At 39.3% G+C, this 20,943-nt stretch overlaps 1 protein-coding gene across 1 annotated transcript in view; it reads left to right on the top strand.

Moving 5' to 3' along the window:
* rspo4 (R-spondin 4) overlaps nt 1–19,559 on the top strand; it is a 56,335-nt gene extending 36,776 nt beyond the window's left edge. The window contains exon 5 of the mRNA XM_074669104.1: nt 18,783–19,559. Coding sequence (XP_074525205.1) covers nt 18,783–18,904 — 122 coding nt within the window. The 3' untranslated portion in view covers nt 18,905–19,559. The remainder of the gene's footprint in view (nt 1–18,782) is intronic.
* The last annotated feature ends 1,384 nt before the right edge of the window (nt 19,560–20,943 follow it).

Here is a 20,943-nt window from a genome sequence, read left to right as displayed (position 1 = left end):
TTTGTTTGTTTGTTTTGTTCATATTTCCCCGGGCAGAAGTGGCTCTTGTCGGGTCTTCAAGATCATTTTTTAATAGAAACAAAACAAAAACACTAGTTTCTGTCTTTTTTCAGGTTTGCCTGTTTAAAAACTGTTTGATCCTTGAATACAGAAACACCTGGACACAAAGAGGATGAGCTTTTCATTGATTTATTTGCTGCTTAATTTATTCATTCATTCATTTGTGTGTGAGGAGGAATGAAAACATTTTTATGTTTCATATTTAACGACAAAAATCCGAAGGATTCATCAGACCTCCTCAGAAAACCTCTCAGTGTTTTTGTTTTAAGTGATTTTTTTATATCTTATCTCTGAAACACAGATTTTGGAACATTTTCTGTTTCTCCTCAAACTTTTTACAGAGAAACGTAGAGAAGATAAAATCTCTTTTGTTTCTTTCTGAGACTTTTCTGTTTTTATCACATTTCTTTTTTTTCCAAATCAACCTGCAGAACTTTTCTGATTTTCCTCCAACACCCGAGGAAGTTTGAGCAGCGCTTATCGCTCTGTGAGTTTCCTCTCTCCAACACGAGCGGCAGAAGACGCTGTGAAACAATCAGCGAGGTTTAGAGTGTGTGTGTGTGTGTGTGTGTGTGTGTGTGTGTGTGTGTGTGTGTGTGTGTGTGTGTGTGTGTGTGTGTGTGTGTGTGTGTGTTTCCCCTCTCAGTGGAAGCCATGTCATTTGCAGTAATCATCATTACCATTGTCAGATCGAATGTCCGGTGGCATCAGTCGAGGAAGAAACTGGATCCAGAGGGGTCTGGACTCGTTCTGGACTGGGTCTGGACTTGGGGCTGCTAATGGCCCACATGTGGGATAAAAGGCGTCTGTGGCATTCCTCCGTTGTTTCAGATTAGACGGCTCTGCTCTCTTGATGCTGCGTCTCTCGTTGTCTTATTGTTTTCAGATGAGGAGGAAGGACACGGTATCATCTTCCTCTCCGTCTCTGAGGCCGGACTCTCCAGGCCGGCGCTCGGGGCTCTGAGCTGGGCTCCGAGCTTGGGTCCGCGTCTCTTTTCTTGGGAATCCACCAGCAGCAGAGTGAATTTGTTGTTCTGCCGGGGAATGTCTCGGCTTCATGATCAGATTTTTCTCTTTTCTTGGCAAAAATGAGTCGAGGACGTGTGGGCCGAGCTGCTGGATGGAGCGCACGGTTTGAAGGCGAGCGTCGAGTTTGGCTAACTCCCTTTTCACTGTGCACGGGTTCAGAAGATGATGTTGGTTGTTCTGAGATTATTTGACGTTCACCTCGGATAATTTCTCCTTCAGATCTGATGCTGTTCTGGCATGGACCCTGGTCTTCAGTTCAGCCCCCCTTACAGGTTTGCAATGGGACTGCAGTCAGGGCTCTGTGCAGACCGGTCAGTAAGGGTCACTTTGGGTTTTATGTTGGATGTGTTGGCTCGTTGTCATGTTGGAAGACAGCGCCACAGCTCGGGATGGGTATGGAGAACTGGTTCCTGTTTGGGATCAATCAGAAACTGTTAAATTCATCAACGTCATTCACCTTTGTGCTCAACCATTCCCTGATCGAGTCTTTACATCAGGTCTTGTGAGCGCTCCTGAAAAAGTGGGGTTTGATTTGATTTTTGAAGGAGAGGAGGGCTGAATATTCAAGTTGTGGATGTTTAGAAGAGGGGAGCTCTGTAGTGGTGCGGTGCTTGGTCCTGGTGATGAGGGTCAGGAGGTTGGCGTCCAAAGACCTGAGATGACAAATGGGGGAGTGAGGTTATCGAGAGCTAAGAAGATGACGAGCAGGATCTTGAAGATGATTGGGTGCTGGACAGGGAGCCTGGGGCATCGCTGCCAATGACAGAAGAGTCCAATGAGATTGGTGGACACATTCTCCGCCATGTGGGGCTACGTAAGATTCACAGTGACAACCCCCGGTTCATCCATTGACTGGCCTGTTAGATATATATAGCTGAGTTGGTATCCATGGTCGGAGAATCTGTTGAATCATTCCCACAAAAATATCAGAATGGTGCACAGTGGCTTGAAGTTTTGATTCTAAGTTGGAGTGGAGGTATAATTGGTTTAGGAAAGAGTGTTATGAATAGGTTTTTAAGGCTAAATTTGGGGTTAGGATTAGGTTTAGGAAAAAGTGTTTGGGCTAGGTTTTGAAGGGTAAACTTAGGGTGAGGTATGTGGGCAGGCAAGGTTTAGGAAAAGTTTGCAATATTTTTGAAGACTTAATTCGGTGTTTCTATTAGGTATAGGGAAAAGTGTTTAGGCTTGCTTTTTAGAGCTAAACTTAGGGTTTGGTATGGGGAAGGTCAGGTTTAGGAAAAGTTTGCTAAGTTTTGAAGGGTAATTTCAGGGTTAGTATTAGTTGCAGGTAAGAGTGTTTGGGCTAGGCCTTTAAGGCTAGATGAAGGCTTAGGGTTAGGTATGGGGGTTAGGTGAGGTTTAGGAAAAAGTGTTCAGGCAAAGTTTTTAAGGCTAGATTTAGGGTAAACTATGGCGTTGGTTAGGTTTAGTACAGAGAGTTTGGGCTGGGTTTTAAAGGCTGAACTAAAGGTTAACTAAGGGGGTCAGTAAGGTTTAGGAAAAAAGTTTCGGCAAGATTCTTGAGGCTAAACTTGGGGTAAGGTATGGGGGTCGGTTAGGTTTAGGATGGAGTGTTATGGCTAGGTTTTTAGGTATGAAATTAGGGTAAGAATTAGGTTTAGGTTTAGGATAGAGTGTTTGGGGTAGGTTTTTCGGGCTAAATTAAGGGTTGGGTTTGTGGGTCAGTTGGGTTTAGGAAAAGTGTTTCGTCTAGATTTTAAAGGCTTAACTTAGGGTAAGGTATGGGGGTCAGTTAGGTTTAGGATAGAGTGTTATGGCTCCGTTTTTAAGTTTGAAATAAGGGTAGGAACTAGGTTTAGGTTTGAGAAAGAGTGTTTGGGCTAGGTTTTTTAAGGCTAAACTTAGGGAAAAGTATGGGGGTCGGTAAGTATTAGGAAAAGTGTTTGGGCTAGGCCTTTAAGGCTAGATGTAGGTTTAGGGTTAGGTATTGGGGTCGGTTCAGTTTAGGAAAAGTGTTTGGGGTAGGTTTTTAAGGCTTAATTTAGGGTTTGGTTTAGGGTCGGTTCGGTTGAGGATAGAGTGTTTGGGCTATGTCTTTGGGGCTAAACTTAGGGTTGGGTTTGTGGGTCAGCTGGGTTTAGGAAAAGTGTTTGGTCTAGACTTTTAAGGCTAAACTTAAGGTTAGGTATGGTGGTTGGTTCAGTTTAGGAAAGAGTGTCATGGCTAGGTATTTTTGTTTGAAATTAGGGAAATAATCAGGTTTAGGTTTTGGGAAAGAATGTTTGGGCTGGGTTTTTAAGGATACACTTAGGGTTTGGTATGGGGGTCAGTTAGGTTTAGGAAAAGTGTTTGGCTAGATTTCTAAAGCTAAATTGAGGGTAAGCTATGGGGTCGGTTAGGTTTAGCATAGAGAGTTTGGGCCAGGTTATAAAGGCTAAACTAAGGGTGAGGTAAGGGGGTCAGTTAGGTTTAGAAAGCAGTGTTTGGGCTAGGTTTTTAAGTTTAAAATTAGGGTAAGAATTAGGTTTAGGTTTAGGTAAAAAGTGTTTGGGCTAGACTTTTGAGGCTAAAGTTAGGGTAGGGTATGGGGGTTGGTTGGGTTAAGGAAAGAGTGTTATGGCTGAGTCTTTAAGTTTGAAATTAGGGTAAGAATTAGGTTTAGGTTTGGGACAGAGAGTTTGGGCTGGGGTTTTTAAAGGCTTAACTTAAGGTTTGGTATGGGGATAGGTTAGGTTTAGGAAAAGTTAGCTAGGTTTTGAAGGGTAAATTTAGGGTTAGTATTAGGTGTAGGGAAGAGTGTTGAGGCTAGACTTTTAAGGTTAGATGGAGGCTTAGGGTAAGGTAAGGGGATAGGTTAGGTTTAGGAAAAAAGTGTTTGGGCAAGGTTTTTTAAGGCTAAACTTAGGGTAAGGTATGAGAATTGGTTAGGTTAAGCATAAAGAGTCTGGGCTGAGTTTTTAAGGCTGAACTAAGGGTAGGGTATGGGGGTCGGTTAGGTTTAAGATGGAGTGTTTGGGCTGGGTTTTTAAGGCTAAACTTAGGGTTAGGTAAGGGGTCGGCTAGGTTTAAGAAAAGTGTTAGGTATAAGTTTTTAAGGTTAAATTTAGGTAGAGGTTTATGTTAAGGGAAAAGTGTTTGGGCTTCATTTTTAAGGCTTAACTCAGGGTTAGGTATGGGGGTCTGTTAGGTTTAGGACTAAATTCGGTTTTTGTATTAGGTGTAGGGAAAAGTGTTTAGGCTTGGTTTTTAGAGCTAAACTTGGGGTTTGGTGGCTAGGCTTTGGCTAGGGTTAGGCCGTTTATTCTTAGACACCCTCTCTTAAGGGAGGCCTCACAGGATAGATCATGTCCTGTGCTGTGTTCTGTAGCCAATGAGAGTTTTGTTTTAGTTTGAAAAAAGAAAAAAGTTTTTAGGGTTAGGGTTTTGTGTGTGTAAGCGCTCATGCCTGAGGTTTAGGGTTAGACACGCACTGACAGCTGCTGCTTAGGATCAACTGCTTGTTGGCTCCATTTTTCTTATACTGACACTTTTCACAATTAATAGAAAATAAACGCATTGAGCTTAGTGTGCGAGGTTTGTTTGCGCGATGGTTTTATTTTTTGGATTGGGTCCAAAAAGCATCAGAAAATAACACACACAGGGTTTGTGTGTATAAAAACTTGATAGCGTTTGGAAAGCTGGTTTACTAACCAGGTGCATCAGGGATTGCGTCGGTCAAATGAGCAAAACCTGAGAGCGCAGGAGATGAACCCTCATCTTTATTGGTCAACAGCTCAGTTGAAGGACCACTGCCGATGTCAGGCCACTGACAGTCACTGTCAGCCCAGACGCAGCACAGCCCAGCTGCTTCATGTGCACAGCGCTGGCCCAAGTGTCATGGCGGAGGGCGTGCGCCACATTGTACTAAGCTCTCAGTTCCTGTGCAGCAGCCTGTGACCCATCCATCTGATTTCTCCACCTCCATGACTTCGAACTTCATTTTCCTTTACCGTCACTCTGCTCTCCAAACTCTCCATGGTGACAGCAGCTAGCTCGTGCGAAATCCTCATTTAAAGAAGGCAGTTTGCTCCTGTTTTGAATGTCACACACAGTCTGAATAGATCACCTGCACCTCGTCCACCAACAGCCCGTCCAGTCCCGTGTCCATGTGTTTAATGAAAAATGAATAGAGCTCATTGAGGAGCGTAATCCTCCAGGGTGGAGGTGTGAAGCGTTGGTCCTGACAGTCTAATAAAGGTGAGGAGAGCTCGTAAACACAGCAGCTTAAACACATAATGATGCTCTAAGTCATTAACGTGATTACATTTAGTCAAACCCATAAAAGATAATTCAGCTGTAAATCCAGCTCCAGTAGGAAAACAGAAGGACTAACAAGCTGCAGCTATCTTTGTTCAGCACGTCTGCGTCCATACAGGCAGCATGTGTCCTCATAAAGACACACGTGTTCTCACTTAATGCTAACGATCATTAGCCGTGTTCATGGTGGTGAAAGCGTGAAGCTTTTCTCTGATTTACAGCCTGCTGTGTCGATATTAGCAGATCTGTTCTCATTAAGGCCTTTACATTCATCTGCTGCTGGGAGATTATAACAAAGGCACCAAGCTTCAGTTTCATGATTTTAATTCAGTGAGGTGTAAAAGTAAAGTGGAGAGAAGAAGTGATTAGAGTCCTGCAGCATTTTTTAAAATTATTTCTTTGATTTTATTTATTAAATTTATTTATTGACTTATTTATTTGTTACTCTTAAAAGTTCTATTAATTTATGGTTTGTATTTATTTTTTCATTATTGTTATCTATTTAAAGTTTTTAATTTTTCTAATTTTTTATTTATTTTTTTTCTAATATAATTATTTTCAGTTTATTATTATTTTTTAATTTAAAATATTTTTGTATATTATTCTGAAAAATATTTATTTATTTATTTTAGTTAAATGTTTCTTTAATTATTATTTTCAAATTTATTTTTTTTTATTCATTATTTCTTTAAAAATATTCATTAACATCTTTTATTTTTTTGTTTTTATTATTATTTTTAAATTTAAATAATTTTTTGTTTATTACTCTAAAATATTTATTTATTTATTTTAGTTTTTTGTTTTTATTTTTTTATTAAATTTTTTTGGTTTATAATTATTTTTTTAAATATTCATTTACTTTTTTTTATTACTATATTTTGATTTAAATTTTTTTGGTGTATTATTTTGAAGATATTATTTTATTTATTCATTTTAGTTTATGTTTTTATTATTATTATTTTTAAACAAATTATTTGGTATATAATTTTTTGTAAATATTTTTTTCTCTACTTTTCTTACTTTTTGTACTTATATATACTTTTTATTCTTTATGCTTTACTGCTGTCCAGAAAGGTTTTTGAGTGGGTGTATAAGCGTTTTTTTTTGCTGTTTCTGCCAACAGCTCCTAGTGGACACTGAAGGAACTGCAGCTTTTACTGTTTTCATAAAAACAAGTTTGTATAGTTGCATTTTTTCGTACTCTTTGTGTATTTTTTTTGTTGTTCAGGCTTTTTGCATTTTGTCTGTACATTGTGTCTCTGTTGTTGCATTTGTGTCAATATCTCTCCTCAAGAGGATCCTGTGGCCCCTGGGGCCCCTGTTAGTCGGTTTGCCTTTTTGGGGCCCCACAGAAATTTAGAGGTATAACCTCAAAAACCACGACGAGGCCTGAAACCTCCTTTTTACTGCTTTTCATGATTTTTGTGCTGATAAAAGAAAATCAGAAAATTGGACAGATTGGTTGAGTATATCTCTGTGTTGGTTGAAGTCATTAGAGCAAAAACTGTTTGGCTGAGGCTGTAATTTATCTCATTAGACCAACCCCCCAGAGCTCCCACACTGAGCTGGTTACGCCGCCATAAACTCTGTCGTCATAACGACGACTGAACCGTTAAAATATGATTCATGGTGGAGCTGAAACACATGATGCTGTGATTAAAAACCGAACCAGTGCGAGTATTTTTACCCCAGTGTGTGCAAATCTGCAGGCTCAGGGAGTCATTAGGCACGTCTGCTTTATGATACTCCTGCTCTCCTCCTGCTCTCCTCCTGCTCTCCTCCTGCTCTCCTCCTGCAGGGCAGAGGAAGTTTTTATTGTTTTAATATGGAGGAGAGGATTACGCTGCAGAGACAAATATTACTTCCACCACAGCAGACAAATCCAGGCTGTCAGAGCCGGGGTTAGCGCAGATTACTCCTCTTTTTAGAAGCTGCTGCTTTAATGTGCAGCGCTGCGTTCTCCTGCAGCCACACATGGCTCTGAGTAAAGCCGGCGCTGTAACACGACACAGACCGCTCGCTCAAGTACATTTTCCCAGGTATCCCGTGCATTACGCTAACTGGGAGCAGTCTGCTGCAGACGTGGCCTGGAGGCTTCTCAGATACTCAACAACAGGTATTCATTAGAGAGCCCGGAGCTTTCTGCACACTCACCCTGACTCCTGCGTGTGTTCAGGGAGAGGCCTGATGGAGCGGAGGAATGAGCTCCTCTGCTTCCTTAAAGCTGCGCTCAGAGGCTCGTTCAGAGATGAGAGGTGGAGGCCGAGTTTTCATAAGATCCTCCTGAGTGTGACGGATCCACTGCGGCTGGATTCAGCCCATTTCAGGTCACTTTCATGGAGCTTTAGTCTGATAATCAGGAATCTGGAGATCCACGGCTCCACAGGTGCTGAGAGTTGACCCCGCGCTGAAGGTTTGGATCATCCAGAGATGCTTCGTCCTGCTGTGTTACACTCCTCGCTGTACAGAGAGCTGCTCCTGCTGCTCCTGCTGCTCCTGCTGAGGTGGTTTGAGGTTTTGGATGTGAGGAGGTGAAAGCGTTGAGCTTCCTGTTGGTGTGGGGTCATGTTTGTGGTTGAAGCAGTCTCTCAGCTCTCTGGAGGTAACCGTCAGTGAGGAGCAGCTGGTTTCAGAGTTAGTCACTGATCCGGCTCATGGCTCATCCTCTGATGGAGCGTAATCCATCTGGACCCTGAGGCTCTGTGGGGGGACTGAGAGTCCAAAGGTCTTCAGGAGTCTGGTACTGAAACATCACACAGAGTCCTGAAGAAACCGACGCTGAGAGGGAGCCAGTACATTTAGATATTTGATGTTTGCTGCATCAGACTTTAACACTGATTAATTTTTCATTCATCTGAGACTTTATTCTTCGTTGCATTGTTTTATTCCTCAGTTTCAAAACAATTTGATGTTAATAAAAAGAAAAAACAAGTCAAAACCATGGAATAAAAACAATACGATAAGATCAATACAATTAAATGACATTTAAACAAAAGAATGAAAGACAAATCGAGAGAAAAAAAAGTATAAGATATAAAATAGGAGTCAAAAACAATCGAATAAGAGTTTAATAGAATTAGCTCAAAACAAGAGAAAAAAAGTAAAATCATAGAATGAGATCAAACCAAAAGACAAGATAAAAACAAAAGAATGAAGACCAAAAAAAGGATAAGAAAAAAAAGAATAAAATATGAGCAAAACAATTCAAGATGCCGTGAGGAGGATCTGTTTTAATTTACTCCCTCGCCACCTTGTGGCCTGGAGTCTCTGCACACTGTTGTAAATGACTTTTAGTGAGGTGTGTGTTTGTTTTGGAATTAAATAGAGATCAGATTGAAACAAATTTTCTTTGTTCAAGTCAACTTTTTACTGGATACAACGCGCCGAGGTATTTCTCAGTACAGTTACGTAGCTCTACGGTTTGAAACGTGAAATCAAGCAAACAGCTATATGTAGTGCTATCGGCAGCCCATTGCTCTGACATATCTGTAGGCTAATGTGACAACAAGCTAACTTTGTTAGTTCGTAGCGTAGTTTAGCAGCCTGATACATGTGTGTAACGTGTAACGTTGGTGAATCCTGGTTCTGTCCTACCAGAGCTCATCTACCAACTCCAACCTCACCAAGCAGAGCTAACGTAACCTGGCTCTTCATTTTATTGATAGACTCTCAAGTTTGAACAGACCACTGCAGAATAACTGCTGACTGTGGGTTGGAGCCAACATTAGCACAAACACATTAGCCCGTGTTTAATGTTTGAGCAAGTGTTTTAGCCTTTAGTTCATACTTAAGCCCACAGCTCTTGTTTTAGCCTTTAGCCCGTGTTTTAGCCTTAAGCTCTTGATTTAGCTTTTAGCTTGTGTTTTAGCCTAAAGCTCTTGTTTTAGCCTTTAGCCCATGTTTTAGCCTTAAGCTCTTGTTTTAGCCTTTAGCCCATGTTTTAGCCTTAAGCTCTTGTTTTAGCCTTTGCCCATGTTTTAGCCTTGAGCTCCTTGAAAGCCTTCAGCTCATGTTTTAGTCTTAAGGTCATATTTAAGCCTGTAGCTCTTGTTTTAGCCTTAAGAACATGTGTTAGCCTTTAGCTTGTGTTTTGGCCTTTTTTCTCCTGATTTAGTCTTTAGCCTCTGTTTTAGCCTTAAGCTCTTGTTTTAGCCTTTGCCTCATATTTTAGCCTTCAGCTGGTGCTCTATCTCTCTCCTGTTTCTCTTTCTTCTGCTCTTCTGTCCTTTTTCTGTCTGACAGTTAGGCTCCAGTGTCCACCATCACTACAAAATTAATCACAGAAATCGTTTTCAGCAGAGAAAAACACAGATCTCTCTTCTCTCTGATAAACTTCATCACCCATAGAGACTTAGACGTGTCGTAAATCAATCCGGTCTTGGGCAACCCCACCTGTTAGCTAAGAAGTAGCGATTTGTAATAACCTGTAATATTAGCCCTGATAATCTCGTGTTAAAGTGTGGGTTAGCATCAGGCAGATATCTAGAAGAGAGACTTTTTAAAGATCACTCACCTAAACAGCAGAATGAGATAAAACAACAGAATGTGAGAAAAAATAAAGTATGAGACTAAAGTGGTATTGATACAGAGAGGCCGGACTGAAGACCCAAACCCAGAGACTGGGACCAAGAACTCAGAGGAAAACTTTCTCAGAGACTTGTTTTTGAAATCAGAGCATGTCGCCCCCTGCTGGTCATTCCACAGCGTGCAGGTCGAGGTCTGCAGGTGAAATATCTGGACACAAAGTGACGTCCAGTTCCTGCGATGAGGTGATTCTGTTCTGAACATGTCAGAGAGCATGTTTTATACGACCCCACAGACGGTTTGACTGTTCCCAGGATCTGTGTGTGTGTGTGTGTGTGTGTGTGTGTGTGTGTGTGTGTGTGTGTGTGTGTGTGTGTGTGTGTGTGTGTGTGTGTGTGTGTGTGTGTGTGTGTGTGTGTGTGTGTGTGTGTGTGTGGACTCACATGGCGTCATGCTGCCTCTAACTCCATGCACATTTCTCACATGTTATGCTATGGTTCAGTTTTTCCTCCACATGTGGTTCTGGGTGGAAGTGTGTGTTGAGCAAGAGTCGGAGCGGACTCCAGAGGAAAATAAAAATACCTCTTCCTCCTCCTCTTCATCCTCTTCATCCTCCTCTTCCCTACATGTTATCATGTTATCCAGCTTTGTGATCCTGACAGACAGAAACACATCTTCAGGCTTTCTTTAACCGCAGACCACAGCCCGGTTCCTGCTGATCCAGGTTTGTTTTCACCTCATAGCTCAGGCTGTCGTTGTGAGCAAACAGGTCAGAGTCTTCATTTCCTGTTTCAGATCAAATATTCTGAAACACAGAGCTGTTTCCTTTCCGTGTCTTTGCCGAGCGTCAAAGTGAAACAGCTTCATTCATCCCAGAGGAGTCGTTCATGCTAACAGCTCTCCAACAGACAAACAGCCTGCAGCAGCATCCAGGCGTGTCAGCGTCAGCGTCGTAAAGACTGAAACAAAGACTGAATAAAGAAGACAAACAGAATGTGTTTGCTTCCTCGCTCTGTCTGACCGATGGGATCAGAGAAAACTCGTGACGATCGGTTGTGATGGAGAAACAGACGGAGGAGGATCTGAGCTCCTCCAGACTTCCTGTTGAAGACCTGTCGGTGAGATGACAGAGGCTGTTTTTATGTTTCTGTCAGAAATCAAAAAGCTTTTTTTCCAGATGTTTGTGAGAATCTTTGACTTTATCTGAAGATTAAATCAGGCAGTGAGGGGTCGCCGACAATAAACCTTTTAGAAGGGTTGTTCTACTTTACCATAATGCAAAAGTTTGGATTGCAACAATTGACGGAAACTCAACCAATCCCTGTGAAGCCAGGGCAACCTTGCAGCTTTGTCCAATAATGCAGCATATTGGCAAATTTGACCAAGTTTGCCCCGCCCCCTGGAGTTTTACCAATCGTAGCAGTTGGTCCCCCGAGAAACTGGTTTTCTTGTTTATAAAGATAAAGATAAAATATACTTTATTCATCCCCGAAGGGAAATTCTATTAAATTAAAAATTAAATTAATTATTAATTAATTATTAAATTATATTACAAGCATCAGATAGAAATAAAATCACATTTATCTACAAATCCTGCAGCTAAAGATGGTCCAAGGCAACTTCCAAATAATTTGCACGAAACGGTTTTGCAGCCTGTGAAACACAGGTAAATAATCTACTGACAAAAACTTTTCTACCGCAAAACAAACAAGGAGAATGATTTTAAAACCATTTTTTTAAGTTTTGTGCTAAAAATACTTTTGAATGATATAAGATGAGGAGTGTATGTGTGTATGTGTGTATGTGTGTGTGCAACAGAAAAAGTGAATGAAACTTTAAACATTTGATGCTGTTTTCTTCTAACTGGATTATGTTCCTTTTTGAAAATGAATTGTAAATTTAAAGTTAAAAAAAAATGCATCTACTTTTGCAGTTTTTGCTCACAGATGCAGTTTCTTTGCATAAAATGCAGATTTTTTTCTGTCTTTTAATGTTTTTGAAATTAGAGTTTATAAACAACCAGAGAGAGACAAATACAGATTTTTATGAGCTTAAAATCATGAAAAGCGAGTACAGGGGCACCACAGGGACAAAATAAAGACTTATACCCACCCTGCACAGAGTTATTTTGCTTCCTGAACTTCTTAAAATGGATTTTTTAAATCTTTGAATCCTTTGCAGTGGCTCCTTGTAGATTTAGAAAATATTATTAAAATGAAGATTTTTATTTTTTTCTACAGAGGGTATTGATGATTTAAGACGTGATATGGCAAGACATTTACAAAATAAAAATTAAAATAAAAAATGATGATTTATCATCTAATCAATATATGTTATCAAATTCAAGTATAACTGTTTAAATAAAAAAAAAAAAACATTTTTTTTTAAACTCATAGATTTTTTATTTTAAAATTGTCTGAGGTTTTTCATTAAGTTTACGCTATTTTTTTTTTTAAGTTCTTGCTAAATTTTTAAATGATCAAATTCTTATAATTTTTGCAATCTTTTTTATTTTTGTTTTATAGTTTTTAAATGTTATTTACAAAAGACAGAATTTTGCAATATTTTTCTGGAAATCTTACACAACTTTTTGCAAATTTTCTGAATATTTTTATTTTTTATTATTATTATTTTTTAAGATTTAAAATTTCAATTTTTTGCAACTAATTTTTATTTTAAAATTTATTTTAAAATTTATTAAAATTTTTGCAAATTTCTGAATATATATATATATATATATATATATATATATATATATATATATATATATATATATATATATATATATATATATATATATATATATATATATATTAAGATTTAAAATTTCAATTTTTGCAACCTTTTTATTTTTATTTTAAAATTTATTCTAAATGTTTGCAAATTTTCTGATTTTTTTTTTTTTTTTTTTTTTTTAATGACTGCTCTGTCAACAATTGTGAAGATAAAGTAGATTTTGTGGCTCCTGAATGACTTAAATCCAGGTAAGCTGAGGCTCAATAGCTCCTATGAGAGTAACCTATCTTACTGTTATACTCTGGTAGTTAAAAACGTGTTACAGATGAACCAGCTCAAGCGTCTGCAGATATCAGCGTCTCAAAGTATCAGAGCAGCATAAAGCAACGATTATTCAGGCTGTAAACAAACCATCAGGTCGTCCCTCACGCTGAAATCTGTTTCAGATTAATTCAGGAGATAAAGACGTCGCTGGTTCAGCTGCAGGCTGCTCCTCCACTCTCTGTTTCCAGGACGTCCTCACTGAGGCGTTCAGGGTCCGGCCTCTCTGAGGAAACATCAGACACAGAGAAAACCACCAAACACAACAACAGATCAGGATCCACAGCTCAGCTCTGGATGAAACACTCTGAGTGGGAACGACTGAATCATCCGAAGCTTTGAACGGAGAAATGGACGATGTGAGAAACACTCCTGGTTCCTCTGAGGATCCTCTGATGTGGTGGTTTCAGCGTTTCGTGTCAGTTTTATACGAGACTCAGAGAAACAGCCATGAGGATAACATTTGTGATTTCAAGTGTGTGTGTTTACATTTGTGTGTGTGTGTGTTGCCTGTGGTCGGGTTGTTTGTGATGAGCAGGGCGGTTTTCCAGCGCGGGGCTTGATTCAGTTAAGATGGCTGAGGGATGGTTCACTGTCATGACACACTAGCTTCAAACCGTGTGTGTGTGTGTGTGTGAAGATCAGAGATAAGTGAAACTGAATTAGGATGAGCTGGAGCGGAGTCGTGACGGCTGGAAATGAAATTTATCAGATTTCAACAATTTCATTTCCCCAAATTTCAGCGGAGGAGGAAAACGTTTCTGAGCTGGAGCCTGAAACGCAGCGTGTGTGTTTGAGCCCGAGCAGGAAACCTCCATCAGTCTTTGACCTCGGATAGTTATTTTTTTTTTAACGTAAATGAAACCCAAACGTGGATTTCTTGAGTCCCGTTTCATGTGAGAACATTTGTAGATTTTTGTTTTTGTGGGTGAATCCTGAGAAAGAACCTCCAGGCCTGAGGAAGAGAAGTTTAACAACCTGCAGTTCCTGGAGTGTCCACTAGAGGCTGTCTGCAGAGGCTTCAGAAACCACACACACACCCATTGAAAGAGCAGAAATAAACCTGATCCTGATCCTGATCCTGATCCGTTCGCTCCCTGAAACTCTGGAAAAAGCTCTCTAACCGTTAAACAAACCCTTCCTGAGGACAGACAAGAGCTTTTAAATTCAATTAACAGAGACAAATTCAGAACATCTGAGCGGATCCATACATGCCGAACGGGCTGAACCACAGCAGGATGATCCCAGCACCAATCAGGGCCCTGCTCCTCTCCGCAGACTGGGATGACCCCAGACGGTCCTGACATGTAGACTCAGGGAGGAGGGAGGCATGTGAGGACACGTCTCCGCTCACACCCATCAGGACCGGGTCCAGATCCAGAGCCGGGGTGACAGCATGACTAACGAAGGACAGACTGAAGAAAGAGGAGAGGAGAGGAGAGGAGAGGAGAGGAGAGGAGAGGAGATAGATAGATAGATAGATAGATAGATAGATAGATAGATAGATAGATAGATAGATAGATAGATAGATAGATAGATAGATAGATAGATAGATAGATAGATAGATCCTGAACTCTACAGACCGGTGTAATCAGCTGATCATAGCCCTTTTTAAAACACTCATCATCAGCCAGAGCTCTGATGACTGAACACCAATTAAAGCCATAAACCATTCGTCCAGTTTTAGCCACTCTCTGTCTGTAGAACTGAACACACATGTTTGATTCCTATTCAACACATTGAACATGTGACACATCCCCATATCGAAGTAACTTTGGCTTTAAAACAAAGTTTTACCTCTCATCACAGAAACATATTTCAGCTACCCTCTGTCAACAACACTATAAACTCTGAGCGTCACATTACAAACAGGATTTTTTTTTTTTTACTGATAAATATTATTTATTCTATTTATTATTATTACTGATTAGTATTATTTATTCAATCAAAAATTATTATTATTATTATTATTATTATTATTATTATTATTATTATTATTATTATTATTATTATTTAATTAATTAAATATTATTTATTTGTTATTTATTTTATTTATTAATAATTATTTTGTACTGATTATTATCATTTTTTATTTAATTTTATTATTATTTCTATTGTTTATCATTATTTATTTTATTTATTATTATAATTTTTTACTGATTAATATTATTTATTTTCACTGTTATTTTCATTACTTTTAACTGATTATTATTATTTTTTAACTGATTAGTATTTTTTAATTTAATTTATTTTTTTTTACTGATTATTATTATTGATTGATTGATTTTTTAATGATTATTATTATTTATTGGTTTATTTTTTACTGATTATTTATTGGTTAACAATTTTTTATTTTCTATTTTTATTATTTTTCGTTTGTATTTTTTTTGATAAGATTACTCTGATGTAAAATGAAACAAATACTAAAGGACAAAGTAAAGAACAGTAAAATGTTTTGCCTGCAGTTTATATATTTGTTGTTGTAAGCTTTCAGGGAGCAAAAAAATATATATATTTTATTTTTTATTTTTTATATAACTTTTTTTCAACTGCTTCAGAAAAAAAACCTGAACTGTTTCAAGTTATTTAAAGACTAAATAAGGTCTGAATTACTGGAAAAAGTTAAAAAAAAAAAAAAAAAAAAAAAAATCTGCTGAAGGAACAAGAGAAAAGTTTCTTGTAATAAAACATTATTTTAGTTTCAAGCACATTTTCAAGCAAGTTTCTATTGTTCCATTGGCAGCTTTGTTTTTCCTGTTTCAGCAATCCAGATCTTATTTTGTCTTTAAATATCTTGAAACAAGACATTTTTCTGGACTGATCCATTAAATATGGCTCATATTGAGTATAATGAGACATTATTTTACTTAAAATGAGCCAAAAACACTTGATTAATTGCAGTGTAATCGGCTGTTTGATCAGTTGTGTTTTTTTCTCCACCGAATATCTGATTCAGCTTTGGCCTCAAAACATCCATATCGGTCAGGCTCTGGTTTTTAAAGAAGCTGGATGAAGAAATGTTTGCATATTTGGGCAAAAGAAAACTAAAACACTTAACTGTAAATGACTTTTTGGATTTTGAAAGAAGAACTCCAGGAAGGCAATTTATTCATTTTATAAGAAGTTTTTCAGGATAGTGTTTCAGCCACTTTCTCTGCGCACAGTTAAACTCTGTCTCTGTCTCCAGGAGACACAGCAGAACCACAGATCATCGTGGGGATGTGGTCAGGACGAACCGTTTAGTCTGAAACCGTGTCCATTCTTCATTTGTTCCTCGCTCAAACCAAGTGTCAGAAATGATTTCCTTTAACCATCGTCAGCGCCGTCTCCTGGAGTCTGAGTGTCAGATTCACGCAGCAGAAACAGACCGACAAACCCTCACAGAGATGATTCACAGAGAGTCACCAGCGTTTCAGAAACCAGCGTGTTTCCCTCAGGCTCTTTGAGGATTTTTATAAAAACAGAGGATTTAAAGCTTCTCCTGGGTCTGTGTCTGCAAACTGTGGAGCCATCCCAATCAGGAGGAACGCTGCTCAAGACCTCAGCGCTAAAGAGCGACATGTCACTGCTAATAAGACAAGACAGATGCACCAGTTTTTATAAGAAATGATTTTTTTTCTCGGTGCACTCTGGGCCTCTCCATCCAGCTCTGTGTCTGTGGATGGAGTTTGTCTCTGTCAGGATGAGAGCTCACAGCTCAGCTCTGTGCAGCACAGGGAGGAGAGGCTAACAGCTAACAGCTAGCACCTCAGTCACACAGATCTTTCCCTCAGAGTCTAAACTCCACCTGAATTCTTTCAGTCTCCTTCTCCACCTTTTTACTGCGCTGTAACCCTCTGATGTCTGACCAACCTCTAAATCATCCTCAGAGCTGTAAATAAAAAACTCAAAAAACTCATACTCCAACTGGGCCAAAAATCTGCAGCTCCTCTCCACCCGACATCAGAACCAGATCTGGGTCCAGGTGAAGCCTGGAGGTAATAACAGGAGACAGCTACAGCTGATAAATGGAGGAGTCTAACTGGATCTGTCAGGACGCCTCCAGAAATATCAACACGTTTGGTCATTTGGCTCCAACTCCACAAAGTCCAGAGGCTCTGAACGCCTCAGGACGTCTGATGGATCTGTGTTCACCGCAGGGGGCCGCAGGTCAGAAACTCAGATCTGTGTCTGCTGCTTGAAGAGTTTGGTCCATATTGACATGATAGCATCACACAGTTGCTGCAGATTTGTGGTCTGAACATCCATGATGAGAATCTCCCGTTCCACCACATCCCAAAGGTGCTCTATTGGATTGAGATCTGGGGACTGTGGAGGACATTTGAGTACAGGGAACTCATTGTCATGTTGAAGAAAGCAGTCTGAGATGATTCCAGCTTTATGACATGGAGCGTTATCCTGCTGGAAGTAGCCATCAGAAGATGGGTACACTGTGCTCATTTTTTCCTTTTTTTCCCCCCTTTTTTTCTCTTTTTTCTTCTTTTTTCCTTTTTCTTTCTTTTTTCCTTTTTTCCCTTTTTTTCTTTTCCCTCTTTTTTTCTTTTTTCTTTTTTTCTTTTGTCCCTTTTTTCTTTTTCTTTTTTCTCTTTTTTCTTTCTTCTCTCTTTTTTCTTTTTCTCTTTTTTCTTTTTTTTCTCTCGTCTTTTTTTTCTCTCTTTTTCTTTTTCTCTTTTTTTCTTCTTTCTTCTTGTTTTCTTTTTTCCTTTTATTTCCTTTTCCCCCTTTTCTTGTCCTTGTTTTCTTTTCTCTTTTTTTTCCTTTTTTTTCCTATTTTCCCTTTTTTCTTTTCCCTCTTTTTTTCTTTTTTTCCTTTTTTTCTTTTTTCTCTTTTTTCTTTTTTTTCTTTTTTCTCTCTTTTTTCTTTTTTTCTCTCTTTTTCTTTTTCTCTATTTTCTTTTTTCTTCTTTTTTCTTTTTTCCTTTTATTTCCCTTTCCCCCTTTTCTTGTCCTTGTTTTCTTTTTTTCTTTCTTTTTCTTCTGTGGACTTTAAACCAGGCTCAGTTGGTACTAAGGGCCCAAAGTGAGCCAAGAAAATATCCCCCACACCATTACACCAGCAGCAGCAGCCTGAACCGTTGATACAAGGCAGGATGGATCCATGCTTTCATGTTGTTGAGGCCAAATCCTGACCCTACCATCTGAATGTGGAGCAGAAATCCAGACTCATCAGACCAGGCAACGTTTCTCCAATCTTCTATTGTCCAGTTTTGGTGTTGCTGTGTGAATTGTAGCCTCAGTTTCCTGTTCTTAGCTAACAGGAGGGTCACCCGGTGTGGTCTTCTGCTGCTGTAGCCCATCTGCCTCAAGGTTGGACGTGTTGTGTGTTCAGAGATGCTCTTCTGCAGACCTCGGTTGTAACCAGTGGTTATTTGAGTTACTGTTGCCTTTCTATCAGCTCCAACCAGTCTGTCCATTCTCCTCTGACCTCTGGCATCAACAAGGCATTTTGTCCCACAGAACTGCTGCTCACTGGATATTTTCTCTTTTTGGGACCATTCTCTGTAAACCCTAGAGATGGTTGTGGGTTAAAATCCCAGTAGATCAGCAGTTTCTGAAATACTCAGACCAACAACCATGCCACGTTCAAAGTCCCTTGAATCACCTTTGTTCCCCATTCTGATGCTTTGAACTGCAGCAGATCCCAACAACAAATACTGTAAAATATTGCTTCTGTTACTTTATGCGCTGTTTCCCCTCCTCTGTTTCACTCAGTGAGCAAGTTGCAGCTCCTTTGGTGATTGAAATGATTAAGAATTGCGCTTGCAATGTCGGCCATGTTGGTTTGTTTACATACCGAGTTTCCTTAATTTGCACCAACAGTGACTTAAACCGTCTCTTTGCTCTTTGTGTCTCAGAGAGAAGAAACAACACACGAGAAGGACTCGGCAGGAAGAGGGAGAGGAAACGACTACGGCTGCTCGCCACTGGCTACATGGGCAACGTGACGAACGCAACCACAGACGCCATGGAAGAGTGACGACACGACGAAACGACACGACGCTCAGCACACGTCTGAATATCCGTCCAGTGGCATCAGCAGGATTGACAAAGTGTCAGTTGGCAGCACTGTTTACATCCTTAGGAACCCTTATGACATCATCAGCAGTGTGGTTTCCATGGTGACAATTCACCTCAATTCATTTCAATGGGGCAAAAATATTTGAAAAATGTTAAATATTGTAAAAAGTACAAGGTTTAGAAATGTGAAACAAACAAACACGATTCTCCTGAACACGCTTAACATTTTAAAATTCAAACGGCAAATTTCGGTGAAAACTTGTCGTCGGAGCAGAGCCAAATCCTGAATCCTGAATTTTCAGATTAAGTCTGATAAAACTTTTTTTTTTTTACTAAGAAAAAGACGAAAACACCTGGTTAGATTTTGTTTTTACAGTGTAGTGCTGTACATTCAGACTGAGGTGTTTCCTGTTTGACCTGCCGCTGGTCTTTAAAGACGATTTCAGGTGTCAGACTGAGATGTTCTTACCGTAAATCTGCTGCTGCTGCCTCAAACATCCAGAACTTTCCTGAACCTTAAACCTGTGTTTGACCCGAGCAGAGCAAAGTGAAGATGAAGATGAAGATGAAGATGAAGATGAGGGTTTTCTTCCTCCTCTGAGCTGATCCTGGATCTCCTGTCCGTCTGTTTTTGTCTCTTTCTGTCAGTTTGTGTATTTATCAGTTGTTTTAAGACTAAATGGATCTAATTCCTCAACATGAATGTACTTTTTAATAAATGTATATTTTGAAGCTGCAGACGAAGGTTTCCTCTTTGTGTTTTCACCGACCTGACGTCTTCAAACTGCTCCTGATGTTTTAACTCTGTCTTATGGATTTTTGTCCTGCTGTTTACGACAGGTAGACGACTTCATCTCTTCAGGACTTTCTGCTGTTAGACGATGTGAAGTTTTTATCGTGTTCCTTTACTTACCTGATCAGTTCATTCCAGAAGTATCCATCTTCAGGCTTTCCCAGCATGCACTGCACTGTGTATAAAGTGCAGAACCACAGTCAAGTCACAAGCTTGAATTTTGGGATCCGTCCTATTCTCAGAAAGCCTGTTAGTCAAAAAAACAGAAGTCCTGTTAGTCAGAAAGCCTGTTAGTTAGGTAACCAGAGGGCCAGCCAGAAAATCAGGAGAAGTCCCATTCATCAGAAGGCCTATTATTTAGAAAAACGGAAGTCCTTTAGTCAGGAGCCCTGTCAGTCAGAAAGCCCATCAGTAAGAAACTCAAGAGATAACCTGTTAGACATATGGCCCAGTTATCACAAAGCTTGTGGTCCAGAAGGCATGTTTGTCAGAAAATCAGGAGAAGGCCTGTTAATTAGAAGGCCTGTTAGTCAGGAAATCAGAGGTCCCATTAGTCAGAAAGCCTGTTTGATAAATAAAAAATATCAGAAGGCCTGAAAGTCATAAGGCCCATAAGCCAGGAGGCCTATCTGTCAGAAGGCCCCTTAGTCAAATAACCAGAAGTCTCTTCAGGAAATAGGCCGTTAGTCCAGAGGCCTTTTATTAAAAAAAACAGAAGTTCTTTAGTCAGGAGTCACATTAGTCAGAAAGCCCATCAGTAAGAAAATCAAAAGATAACCTGTTAGACATATGGCCCAGTTATAAGAAAGCTCATGATCCAGAAGGCCATTAGTCAGAAAATCAGGACAAAGCCTGTTAATAAGAAGGCCTGTAAGTCAATAAACAGAAAGCATATTAGTCAGGAAATCACAAGTTCTATTAGTCAGAAAGCCTGTTGGTCTATATATATATATATATATATATATATATATATATATATATATATATATATATATATATATATATATATATATATATATATATACCAGAAGGCTATTAGTCAGAGGGCCCTTTAGTCAAAAAAAAACAGATATCCCTTTAGGAAATAGGTCGTTAGTCTAAAGGCCTGTCATTTAGAAAAACGGAAGTTCTTTAGTCAGGAGTCACATTTGACAGAAAGCCCATTAGTTCGAACAGCAAAAGATGGCCTGTTTGTCAGAAAATCA

This window comes from Halichoeres trimaculatus, unplaced genomic scaffold, assembly GCF_033239565.1.
Source record: "Halichoeres trimaculatus isolate MK-OKI-2021-1 unplaced genomic scaffold, fHalTri1.1 fHalTri1_scaffold_1, whole genome shotgun sequence".
NCBI lineage: Eukaryota > Metazoa > Chordata > Actinopteri > Labriformes > Labridae > Halichoeres > Halichoeres trimaculatus.
Note: the sequence above shows the minus strand (reverse complement) of the source record. Positions and strands in the feature narration are given on the sequence as shown.